Source organism: Leopardus geoffroyi, chromosome A1 (genome assembly GCF_018350155.1).
Source record: "Leopardus geoffroyi isolate Oge1 chromosome A1, O.geoffroyi_Oge1_pat1.0, whole genome shotgun sequence".
Taxonomy (NCBI): domain Eukaryota; kingdom Metazoa; phylum Chordata; class Mammalia; order Carnivora; family Felidae; genus Leopardus; species Leopardus geoffroyi.
The window spans coordinates 197000117-197012708 of record NC_059326.1 but is presented as its reverse complement, the minus strand read 5'-3'; the positions used below and the strand labels follow the sequence as shown (position 1 = coordinate 197012708).

Sequence of the window (12592 nt, the reverse complement as noted above, 5' to 3'; positions counted from 1 at the left end):
GGGGGAGTGGGGGGCTGAGGTGCTCAGGGAGGCCTCCTGGAGGATGCAGGGCAGGGGCCGGGCTCTGTGGGTTAAGTGGGCTTGATTGGGGGACGCGAAAGGGAAAGAGAGGCCCTCTCAGGCCTGGGGAGCTAGCGTGGTGGTGTGAAAAGCTCCTGGGCCTGAGAAGGCCTCTCTTTCCCTTTTGCTCGGCCTTAGGACTCCTGAGTTCAAGGTCTCCTTGACCACAGGCGAGTAGCAAGTGCACTTATCATGGTTTCTGCATGTGAAGAAATTTGGTGAGGCCCCCCAGCCTGCCCTGTCCTCTCCACTCAGCCCCAAAAGTACTCATTGTTGAGTCCTGGTTTATCCCAAGGAGTCCCTGGCTCCCTCCACCGGGACCTAGCTTCCAGCATGGAGGTCACTGTAGGGCCTGTTATGACAGGGCAGAGCCTAAAGTACCCTGGACCGGGGTTACGGGAAAAATTGGATTCCACTTTGGCGACATCAATCAGGAAGAGCAGGTAACCCGAACAATCCATTCATCTCACCTTGCTTGTCTGTTTTTTGTTTGTTTGTTTTTTAATTTTTAAACATTTATTTTTGAGAGAGAGAGAGAGAGTGGGGGAGGCACAGAGGAGACAGAATCCGAAGCGGGCTCCACGCTGTCAACGCAAAGCCTGACATGGGACTTGAACCCACAAACCGTGAGATCATGACCTGAGCGGAAGTTGGACGCTCAACCGACTGAGCCGGCCAGGCGCCCCTCGTGTGTTCTTATCGTAATTTCTGAACTTGTCTTTTCTGTCTTCTCATCTGTAAAATGGGCGCAACTCCTGGTCTCACAGGGTGGTGGGTGGGAGTAGTAAATGGAACAGCGTGACGGCTCATGGGTCACACATCCAGGAGCCTCACTGCTGTGCCCCGAAGGAAATGGTGAGCTCTGGCCACCAGATGGCAGCAGGGCTCTACCCGTCCGCTGCGGGTCCTCCCGAAATGCCCTCCGGGTGGGCAGATGGCGCAGTTGAGAGGAAGGACCAGGTGAGAGCTTAGGGAGTGGTGGGGACTGTGTTGGACCAGAGAACTCCCCCACGGTCCAGATTTGCTGGCAGCTTCTCAGCTGCAACCAGTGTTCCACAGAATGAGGGCCCAGCGATGCCAGACGTTCTGATTTTTCAAGAGAAGCCAGAAACCAGGGTTGTGTCTGTTTTTATCTTTTGTGTGTGAAATCCGTCTGGAGATTGTATGGGCCACAACAAGCCCCGCTTTGCATCTTCTGCCTGAGTGTGGGTGGAGAGTCTCCTCTGGAGAATGAGTGTCATTTCTTTATAGTTCCTCTGAAGTGCCTTCATGTGTCCCCACTTTACCCAGACATTAATCCCCCTTCCTTGGATCTCTGGGAGTGCTGATTCCTTTCATACTCCTGTTACTGTTGCCATCTTCAAACTTACTGGATGGTGTCCCATATTTTCTGACCCACCCATGAGGATCTCCACGGTACCTATCCCACAGATTTCTTTCAAGTTTATTTATTTATTTGAGGGAGAGAGAGAAAGACAGTGCCACTGGGAGAGGGGCAGAGAGAGAGAGAGAGGGAGACCGAGAACCCCAAGCAGGCCCCACGCTGCCAGCACAGAGCCCAGCTCGGGGCTTGGAATCACGAAACCGTGAGATCATGACCTGAGTGAAAACCGAGAGTCAGATGCTTAACTGACTGAGCCGGCCAGGCACCCCTCCCACAAAATTCTTTTAAGGATTAAATGAGATACTGCTATAACACCACTTAGCCTGGCACCCAGCACATTAGTGCTCAACAAACACAGTTATCATCATTATGGGGACCTCAGCAGAGACGGCATGACATGGGGGGACAGGTTCGTAGGGCCTGTCTTTCTCCCTTGTACGTGGGAGGGTGATGAGGCCTGCTACTTCCCTACGGGGAGGAAGCCCCTGATCCTGGCTCCCGAGAGCCTGGCTGTAGTTGGGCACAGCCCTTCCCTCAGAGGCTGCCGTCACGCCCCAAAGGCATCCCTGGAATCTTCCCTCTTCTGCCCTCTGTGGTGTGGCCAGGGTGGGCAGGTTTCCTGTCCAGGGCCACGCTCGAGGGCACCAGTGGCCCGGATTCTGCTGCTTCTCTCCAACGATATCCTTTCTGCTGTCCTGCGCCCAGACAAGTGGGACAGGCACCCAGGCAGCAATCAGCATCCTGATTCTGCCAGAGCAGCAACTCCGGTCACAGGCTTGGGGCCTTCTGCACCCGGGGGCGTCTTCTCGGCATATTCCCCGGAACCAGAGCTTGCTGGGGCTCCCGTAGCAGATTAGGGAGCAAAGGTTTGTCCTCCCGGGCTCTGACTTCTGGCTGGGCTCAGGAGCACCGGCTGTGCCGTCCGGTCCCTACCGAGGCCCCAGGCGGCCCCCGTGCATCTAGCACATCTCAGGTGGTTCTGGGTTCCCCGTCTTGGGCCCACCCGCCTGTCCTCAAGGGACGGGGCATCCTTGGAGCCTGTGAGCGGAAAGGGGGCTCTAAACAGTAGCCCCAGATTCGGGACAGCCCTGGGCCGCGGGAAGTTTAAGCCGGAGCGAGTGTTGGGGCCTCAGCCGTCCCCTCTGGGCAGCTCACACCTCCAGAGGTTGGCTGTTGGCTTGCTCCCCCTCGCCTTCATCCTCGGCCCTGCTCTGCTCTGTGCTGCAGGGAACTACATTTCCCAGGCCTCCCTCCCTCTGCTTTCCTGGCAGGGGCGAGGTGGGGAGAACCCAAGGTATTTCTCCCTCTCTCTCTCCATCGCTCCTTGTGGCTGATCTTCTCCATGGTTCCAGCCCCTACGAGACAGCCCCTCTCTCCCTGTGGCCTCAAGTCTCGTTGAACAGACCTGGCTATGCTTCCCCGTTTCTGTCAGTAGCTTCCAACACTGGACACTAATAACACTGCCTCTTCCCTGCGTCCCTCCAGCCAAAGGACTGGAGTGTCTTTTTTGCTGTTGTTAACCTCTGGGGTGCTCCTTGGATCTTCTATCCTCTGCGTAACCTCCTCCCTATATTAAGTTTTTCTGTTCAAAATGCATCGGGTGGTTCTCTTTCCGACCAGACAGTGACTGATAGGTTGCTCAGTAGCTAGGGGTGCAGGGAGGGACCGGGCAGTGGAAATATGGGGCTCCCAGGTGCCCCTGCGTGAGGCTGCCCAACCCTCAGGGAAGATTGGGACCATCGCCAGGTCTGCTGCACCTTCCCTGGGGCAGGGGACTGTCCAGCCCTCCCATCTGGAGCTCTTGGAAGTGTCTTCAGCAGCAGATAGCAGCTGAGTGGGTCACACCCCGGGGTCAGTGGCTGTGAGAATCTGAGCGGCCCCTAGTCTTGGCCAGCTGAGGCTGTGCCTGCAGGGCTCTAAGCAGGCAGAGGCCCAAAGGCAGCTGTATGAGAACAAAGCCAGGCTGTGGGCAGGAGGACGGGGTCACCTCCTTCCAGCCATAGTGCCTGGAGTCTGGTCCTAGCTCAGGAGGGGCAGTGAGCCCCAGGTCAGGGAGATAGGGAGTGGAGGTGGGGGTTCTGGCCAAGGAGGAGGCTGCTTGTCTTGATTCTGAGGTCTCAGGGTTTCTGGGCGTATCAGCAGAGCCCCTGACCTGGGGAAGGACCAGTGCATTAACAGTGATCACCACAGCATCTTGTCACAGCTCATGGGGCTGCTTGAGGATGACATGAGGGAATCCACTTGACATGATTAATTCAGTACCTGACACACAGCAAGCTCTCAAGGGCTGCAGGCTAAAAAACAAACAAACAAACAAATACCAACACAACTCTCACCAGCAGCCCAGCACTGTGGAACTCATTCTGCAAGCATTTCACGAGCCATGCCGGTGTCCTAGTTAGGATTGAGCCCCGGGCCTCTCCCCTGGGACACAGCCAAGGCTGGGAGCACAGATCCAACAGCCAGGGCAAGGAAGGGGGTTGGGTCAGGTGAAGGAGTTGTGAGCTTGGGAGGGCACACTCCCTAGGGACGTGGGGGAGGTGGCAGGTGTCCAGCAGGCGGTCAGAGCCCCCGTGGGGCACTTGAGGACAGCTCTCTCCTAGTGTCCAGGAAGGAAGAGATCGAGGCCAGGTCAGAGAGTGAGCAGGAGGGGCCCAGTCTTTGGGTTGAAGTTCAAGTCCCAGGCCCTGAGGACCCGGGGATCAGGCTCAATAAGGACACAGAGATCCTGGCAGGAGGCAGAATTGAGAGCTGGGCACCAGGTTAGGAGGCTCCAGCACAAGGGACTTCATGCTGAGCCCTGGGACCTAGAGCTACTTGGAACCCACCCACTCCCACCCCGTACGAGGGCAGAGTTGAATCTGGTGGGTACAGTGGACCGGATCAAAGATACAGAGGTGGTGGTAGTCAGGAGCCCAGGCTTCGTGTTGCAAAATGCTCGAGTTCAAACCCCGGCTCGACACTTACCCACTGTGTGACCTCAGCGAGCAAGTTGGTCCATCTCTCTAAAACCTCACTTTCCTCTCTGTGGGCAAATCAGGAAATGGTCCTGCCTCAAAGGGTTGTCGGGATGTCGAAATGGGATAAGGTAGGGAAGCGCCTGCTGTATCTGGTGATGCACCGTATCGAGTGCTTAATAAATGATTGATCCTTGAGCACGTAAGCCACCCCCTCCACGGGATCCCTTCCAAACTTTGCAGGCAGTGACCCTGCACCCGAGTTTTCTTGCCTCTGGGCTAACACTGCCTGCGTCTTCACCGTTCCTCCAACGTCTGTGTTCCTGACCCTCGACCACCTCGGACTCTGAAAAAATACCCCCTCACTACAGGGCCTCTTTTCGAAACTGAAAACAAGTAGATATCTTCAGAGGCCAAAGGTTGTTCCCCTGGGAATGTAACTGCGACCATGTCCTCCAAGACTCTCTGGAGATTGGAGTTGGCCATCTTGAATTACTTCACTCTCCGGAGAGGCCTCCCCAGCAGCCGTGGGCCCAGTGGCAGATGGCCTGGCTGATACGGCCAGCGTTCGAGTGTGCCTTCCCCTGACTTTTTCAAATTCCCAAATGTTTCTACCTCAAACTATTTTTCATACTCCCCCCCCCCCACACACCCCCAAAAAGCCATGGGATGGAAGAGCATGCATAAAATAAAAACACAAGCACAAGGATCGCCGCCCCCGCCACCTCGCCACCCACACCCACACATACCCCTCATGTACCCCCCACACCTACCCACACACACCCGTAGCCACACAAACACACGCATCCCCAGAGCACACCCCCACCCCCCACCCCCCACACACATACCCAATTGAAAAAATCTCAACATCCATTTTCTTCTCCTTTATATCACACCCCTGGCCACCTCCCAGGCCAGAGGCTCTGAGCTATGGCACGTCCCTTGGGAGTCATGTGTCCCCATCCCCACCTGGAGAATCACAGCCACCAGCTGGAAACTCTGGGCGCAGCGTTCCTTTCTGTAGTCCTACTGGAGTGATACTGTGTTTTTGTTAATGTATTACAATATGCAGGTACCACTTTATGTTTAACAGAATTGAATATGGAATTAGAATTGTATCACTTGCTCCCCAAGGGACGGTCACACTTCTGCGCCTCCTCACAAGGTACGGCAGCAACCAATACCTACTCGGCAACCGCCACCCCAAAGCCCCCAGCCTTCTCCTCTCCGTAAATGGCGCCAACTGTCCCTTCAGTCATTCAAGCCCCCAACCTGGCATTCGGCCTGCTTCCTCTCTTCCTCTCAGCCCCTCACATTCAACCCCTCCGCGAGGCCAGTCAACCTTCCTGCTGTCACTCCACTCCCTGCCTCCACTGCCTCCTGACGGTCACTCTGTTCCCACCCTCGTCCGTCACCCGCAGCCCGCTGGCCACAAAGCGGTCAGAGTGACTCTCCAAACACGCAGAGAATGTCCTGCCCCTGCTCGACACTGAACAAAACCCCAGCTCCTCGCTCTAACCTAAAAGACCCTGCCTCCTTCCCACCACATCACAGACCTTCCTGCCCTTTGATCACCATATGAGGCCACACTGGCTTTCTCTCTTTCTATTCCTTGTGACTCGAAGCTTGTTCCTGACTTCGGGTCTCTGCACTGGCCCTTCCCTTCTCTGGCCGCTCTACCCCCAGATCTGCCCATGGCTTAGCTTCTTGCCAGGAAGGTCAGCTCCTCAGTGATACCTTTGCTGACCACTCCACCTGGGTAGCCTCCAACCCTCCCCACCCTGACCCCAGTCACTCACTATTACATCACCCTTACTGTCATTGCAGACTAGATCATTCCCTCTTATTATTAGTTTGTTGTCTGATTCTCCCTTTAGAAAGTAAGTTCCTTGGGGCGCCTCGCTGGCTTAGTCTGTAGAGCATACAACTCTTGATCTTGGGGTTATAAGTTCGAGCCCCACATTGGGTGTAGAGATTACTTAAAAGTTTTAAAAAAAATCTTGGAGCGCCTGGGTGGCTCAGTCGGTTAAGCATCCAACTTCGGCTCATGATCTCGTAGTTTGTGAGTTTGAGCCCCACGTCGGGCTCTGTGCTAACAGCTCAGAGCCTGGTGCCTGCTTCGGATTCTGTGTCTGCCCCTCCCATGCTCATGCTCTGTCTCTCTCTCTGTCTCTCAATAATAAATAAACATGAAAAAAAAATTTTTTTTATTTAAAATATCTTAAAAAAAGAAGACAGTAGGATCCTCAAAGGTAGAGATTTTTTCCATCTTATTCAGTCCTAAATTAAAATATGTGTTAGTATGTCCCAAATGGGATATCCTTATAGTAAAAAATTATTTATGGTTTCTATGCAAATCAGATTTAACTAGGTGCCCTGTGTTTTCGCTGGTAACCCTACTTAAGGCCCATGGGTCCACATCTTGGGAACATGGTCCCGTGACAATGAAGCTGGCACAGGAAGGGAAGAGAGGAAATGTACAGGGATTTGCTGAGGGCCATACAGATGTTAAGCAGATTAGATAGAACAGCTTCTACACCTAGCTTCGTCTGATGCCCGGTCCAGTCTCTTGTCCCCCGTACTCACCCACTGACCTATGGAGAATTCCCACAGAGCAGGACATCTCTCAGGTCCTCCAAAGTCGCCCACTCCTCTTCATCCCCACTGCCAGTGAACTCGCAGCTTGGGGTTCCCCAAGCGCTCACCTGCCATCTTTTTTTTTTAATTTTTTTTTTTCTTTAACGTTATTCACTTTTGAGAGAGAGACAGAGACAGAGTGTGAGCGGGGGAGGGGCAGAGAGAGAGGGAGACACAGAATCCGAAGCAAGCTCTGGGCTCCCAGCTGTCAGCACAGAGCCCAACGCGGGGCTTGAACTCATGAACCGTGAGATCACGAGCTTAAGTTAGACACTTAACCAACTGAGCCACCCGGGTGCCCCATCACCTGTCATCTTACAACAGCCTCCAGCTGTGTCTCCAACTGTGTTCCTCCCGCCTTCCCTCTGTTTTTCACGAGGCCACTGCCAGGGAGAGCTTTCAGAGACACAAATCTGAATCCAGGCTTTGGCAGGACCTTCCGGGGTTCCTGACCGTGGCTTTGTGGTATGGACCCTGTTTATTCCTTCCCTTCCTTGACCTCTGCACACTGCATTGCTCTCTCTGGTCTCCTTTGCACTCTCTTCTTTCATTTGGGTGGTAGGTACACCCTCCCGCAACCTCCTCCCCCTGCTAAATCATCCTTCAAGTCTCAGTGATACATCACTTCCTCCAGGAAGCCTTCCTTGCTTAGTTCAGGTCCTTTTCCTACGTATACCTCTTTGGTATTCCTATGTATACCTCTTTTTACTCGAGGGTCTCTCCATGGAGTTAGCTCCTACGAGGGCGGGGGCTGTGTCTATTTGCACTGCACCCCCAAGCCCGGCAGGGTGTCCGACATGGTTGATGTTCAGTGGAAAAGCTGGGGAAGGAATAAGGGTTCTCTGAGGACATTATGTTTTACTAAACTAAGCACCAAGGTTCAGTTTCCTGGCACACAGTAGGCTCCCAGGACACATCTGTTGAATGGACGGTGGATGAATAAATGAATAAACAACATGACTCAACCCCTCCCCCGCCAGACACGCTGGATGCGTTCACCTCTGCGCTTTGCGGTCTCTTGCAAAAGAAAAGGCATCTCGACTCCCGGTTTGGATACTGTGGGGTTTTGAGTAGGAAAAAAAAAAACAAAAACAAAAACAGTGCTCCTTCCACAAGAAGAGTTTCAGGCCATAGAGGCCTTTCTTCTTGGCAAAGGGAGGGGGGAGGGAAAGGGCCTCAGCCCAGTTTCCGGATGGCCTTAATTGGCCCCAAACAGACTAATAAGGTGTGAAATTGGCTTCATCCTCCACCACATCTCCCCAGCCAGCGTGTCCCTGTAGCGTCTCCCTCTGCTACCACGGATGCAGCACTGTCTCCAGCCTCTCTGTCCCCGGCAGACAGGCGGGTCATGACGCCCACGCAGCCCATGGCACAGGGCTCTGCAGAGCCCATGAGGCCATTTGGCCTCGGGCCAGGATGGGCTTTCAAAGCCAGAAGCATCCGATGTGGCGCGTCTGACGCACCTCCTAAGCCAGCCCCTGGCCTCTCCTGTCCTGATTTGCTCCTCTGGCACTGGCTTCTAACGCAGGTTGTGGGGGCTGGAGGGGGGGGCACTGCGTTAGGGGAGCTCTTTGAGACTCTCCCCCGACCCTCCCCCCGCCACCGTTGTACCAAATGCAGGGTTGGAGAATCAGAGCCAAAAGGACCTCAGAGAGCAATGAAATTGGGGAGCTCAGGGAAACCCCTGGGGTGCCTTTAGGGCTGCTCGGGGGATAGCTGGAGGCTTCTGTGCCCCTCCTTCCACTAGGGCAGGACCATTTTTGCATCAGTCTTGTTTACTGGCTCCTGTTTAAGAGTTCCTAGGAAGAAAGGGATTCCATGGCTGTAATAAGTCCTAAAACCAGCAGTCATTCCCAAACCTGCCTGTGAATCCGAATCAATGGGTGACTTGGTCAGAAATACAGATTCTGAGCCTTGTAGTGTGTTTGGCCACTCAGCACCCATTTTCTCTACCCCCCCCCCCCCCAGGAGAGCCCCTATGTTAGGTTACAAAGCTATGCCCCTCCCCACATGCGACCCAGTGTGGTTCGGGTGGAGACCCGCCCCCGGGTCTCTAGGAGTAAGCATGTTCCCCAGGCCTGGTGAATCACAGGCATGGTCAGCCCAGGGTCAAAGCTCGCTGCAGCGGCAGCCCCAGGATTTTGGCAGAGCTTTAGGGGAAGAGATGTTCTCTTTTCTCGGAGGCCCTAGGCTGTAGCTGTCAGCTTGGAACTACTAGCTAAGAATGAAGCCGCCACAGAGGCCGACCACGACAAGGGATCAGAGAGAGAGAGGCAAACGGACATTCCTCGCGACATGTCAAGAGCACCTGGACCCAGCCAAGTCTGAGGTTTATCCCCCTGGACTGTTCAGATACACGAGCCGATAAATTGCCTTTTTTTTTTTTTTTTTTGGCTTTGGCCAGTTTGATTTGGGGTTTCTGCTACTTGCACGCGAGAGTCCTGACTACTACAGAGACCCCCGTCTCAGATCTCCTGAATCGTGGTGTCCGTGGATGGAGTCCAGGAATCTAGAGTTTTCAAAAAGCTTCTGAAGACGTTCTGCTCAAGTGTCAGCACCTCGTCAAGTCCTTGTGTGGACATCACCGAGATCCCGGTCCAGCGATGGCGCAGATAAAAGTGAGCCTTCCATAAATAGCCATCATCGTCGTCTGTCAGAACGCTATTCGGGATCTCAATCCTCACCACGCCTCCGTGAAGAACGCGTTGTTCTTCCCATTTGACAGAGGAAAACGCTGAGGCCGAGAGAGGTGCGTGCGAGTGTTCGAGGGCGCACAGCTAGTAAGTAATGGATCTGGGAGTGTGAGTCTCTGAATGAAGCTCATCCACTTTCCAGGATTCTGCACTTCCCAGAATAGTCCCTCGGCTTGCCTACAGCCTCAACAGCTGGTGTTGAAAATGTCCTCTGTCTTCAGAGACTCTCAACAAGCCAAGCCTGTCTGAGTCGCTTCGTGGGCTGCGGCTGCCGTAAGGGAGGGCTCCAATGCGGCTAACGGAAACAAGAAGGGACATGTTATTATACTACCTTCTAAGATGCCCCAAAGTAGGAGGCCTCCAGCGTCAGTTAATTCGGAGGCTCGGTTGTCACAATCAAGAGCTCAGGTTCCTTGCATTTTTCGGCTCCGTCCTCTTTGGGTGTCAACTGTCCTTCGCGCTGGCTTTCTTCTTGGTCACGAGGTAACTGCTGGACTTCGAGACATGACGATGTCCAGCGAAGGGGAGGCGGTCTGTTTCTTCCGGCGTGTGCCCTCTCATCGGTAAAAACATGGTTCCCCAAAGAGCCTCGCGTCACTGGTCAGAATTGCATCACGTGTGTATTCCTAGTCCAATGGTCGGCAAGACGGGTCGGAGCCTCACGATGGGTGTGGACCACTCACGAGTCACCCTGAGGCTGGGCTGAGTGGACACGTGAGCAGCGCAGGGCTCTTCAAGAAGGAAAGAAGGAAGGGGGCAAAGGGTGTTGGGTCGTGTCTGCCAACGCAGTTCCTCTCCTGGCCCAGAATACTCTAGAATGCTCCAGAAGCGTCTCTCGTTTCATTAGGCACGATCCTTGCGGGACGGTCCATTTTCAAAGTTCAAAATCCTTCACATGGCTTCCTCACCATTTCTCCAGTCCTCTCCCATAGCCACTAAGACGTTCCAAAGAAACACAGGACTTTCCCTCCAATATCCAGAGCTGCTCTACCTGGCTTTAGTTCCCTCACTGTCTGTTGGACTCATACCAGTGGGCTGGGTTGCTGGGAGGACTGATCGGCACGTGGGGTGGCGGGCACGCGGGGTTCCCTGCCCATCCCCTGTTTCCCCTGCTTCTAACTGCAGAATGCATGTTGTTCCTTAGGGACCCACCTCCTCCCACTCTCAAGCCATGTGTCATAAGCAACAATGACCTTCGTGCCAAGCCCAACCCCTACGAGGCCTCTTCCCCTGCATCCTGGGGCATGAGACTTAGGCCTATCCAATCACCGCATTCGGTGCCTCTTGCCACAGGACGTGATTTAGGATGGACAAGAACCCCAGTCTGCTCCATGAAAGTCAGTTCCTGGGCCTTGGGCTCAAACTCCTAGGAGGAGACAAATTTTATTTCCACCAGGCTTGTTGCGCTACAGGCTTTCAGCGACCGTTTTTGCAACTTCCCGGGGAAAGCCGGTCTGAGGGCGAAGCTAACACGAAGCCAAGAGACCGAGACCCAGAGACCCTCGGCTGCGGGACCCAATCGGGCCTGGCGCCAGACACGGCTGCACATCTCACTTTCCTTTCTTGGTCAACCTAGTCTCACTGGGCACTCTGCCCCTTGTAATCAAAAAACAACTAATATAGCATGTGTTTTTGAAAAGCTGAACTGTGCTCGCCTTTGGCTGAGTCGTATGTATGTAAAGGGGAACAACGGGAGATCACATTGGGAAACTTGGCTGGAGACACATGGCACAGGGCCTTGAGGACTTTGAGACAGCGCCCCCCACCCCCAGCCCCACCCTCCTGTCTCTGAGACCCCTGGGGGGAGGGGGGCGTGCAGGATCTCCGGAGGCCAGGTGGGGAGGTCCCAGGAGTTGCCAGGCAGGCTAAGCTTTGCCCTCGGGATCCGCTAAATGTTTTTGCAGCTGCTGATAAAGTAGGATTCTTGACCTGCAACAGGACTCAGCCTCCAGGCATGTTTTCTCCAGGGGACAGTTGGGAGAGTCCTGCAAAGTTGAAAATGCTTGGAAGAAAGGAGCTGTGACCATGATCAACTGCTCCGGGAGGTGGGGGCGGTGGGGGGCGGGGGTCAGGGATGGTGATGGTGAGGAGAAACCCAGTGCAGCTGATGAGAAGGTCTGGGGATGCCACCAATTGTGTCCACATCCCTGTTAAGTCGCCTGGAACGCGACAGTGGGCTGGCCAGAGTAGGGGGCAAGGACATCTCCTCCCTCCTTCCACAGACCTGCTTCTATTAATGCAGCCGGAGATGGCACACACTTTGGGGACAGCACATTAGGCTTTGCATTTAAATGGACATCAGCTGCTGCTACTATGTTATATCCCCCCGCCCAGTGGCCCCAAGTCCTCCAAACTGTCTCCCCACCCCCCCCCCCCAACCCAGGAGAACCGTCTCCACCCTCAACTCCTTTTCAAGACTCCACGAATCAAAAATCTGGCCCCTCTGCTGAGGTGGGAGGTCTCTACTACTCCGGGTCTCTTCAAGAGCCTGGAAACACCACGGGCCCAGCCCCTGAGGCAGTGCCTACTCTCTAAAGAAACCACTTTCTTGATCAAGGGACATTCCATTCGGCTGGTCCTTCAGGTGTTTCTCGGGAGGATTCGGGGAAGGAAAAAGACAGCTCTCACACAGCTGTGGCCGCTCCATGACAGGTAGGCCCGGACGTGGGTGTTAGAGCTCTTTATCGATACATGGATACTCAAACACAAATCGATTTATTTCCCCAAGTATACCGACAGTGTGCTAGGGGCTGGCTGGGTTGGCACCGGTTTCCAGGCTCCGCTACAAACTGTCCCTAGAAGCAGCAGCAGCCCCAGGGGCGCCTGGGTGGCTCAGTCGGTTAGGCGTCTGCGTCCGACTT

General features: G+C 54.4%; 1 protein-coding gene across 1 annotated transcript in view; it reads left to right on the top strand.

Annotated features, from left to right (window-relative positions):
- Positions 1 to 11376, top strand: part of ARHGEF37 (Rho guanine nucleotide exchange factor 37) — a 71778-nt gene extending 60402 nt beyond the window's left edge. Inside the window, exon 13 of the mRNA XM_045437432.1 lies at positions 9443 to 11376. Within this exon, the coding sequence (XP_045293388.1) occupies positions 9443 to 9571 (129 nt within the window). The 3' untranslated portion in view covers positions 9572 to 11376. The remainder of the gene's footprint in view (positions 1 to 9442) is intronic.
- The last annotated feature ends 1216 nt before the right edge of the window (positions 11377 to 12592 follow it).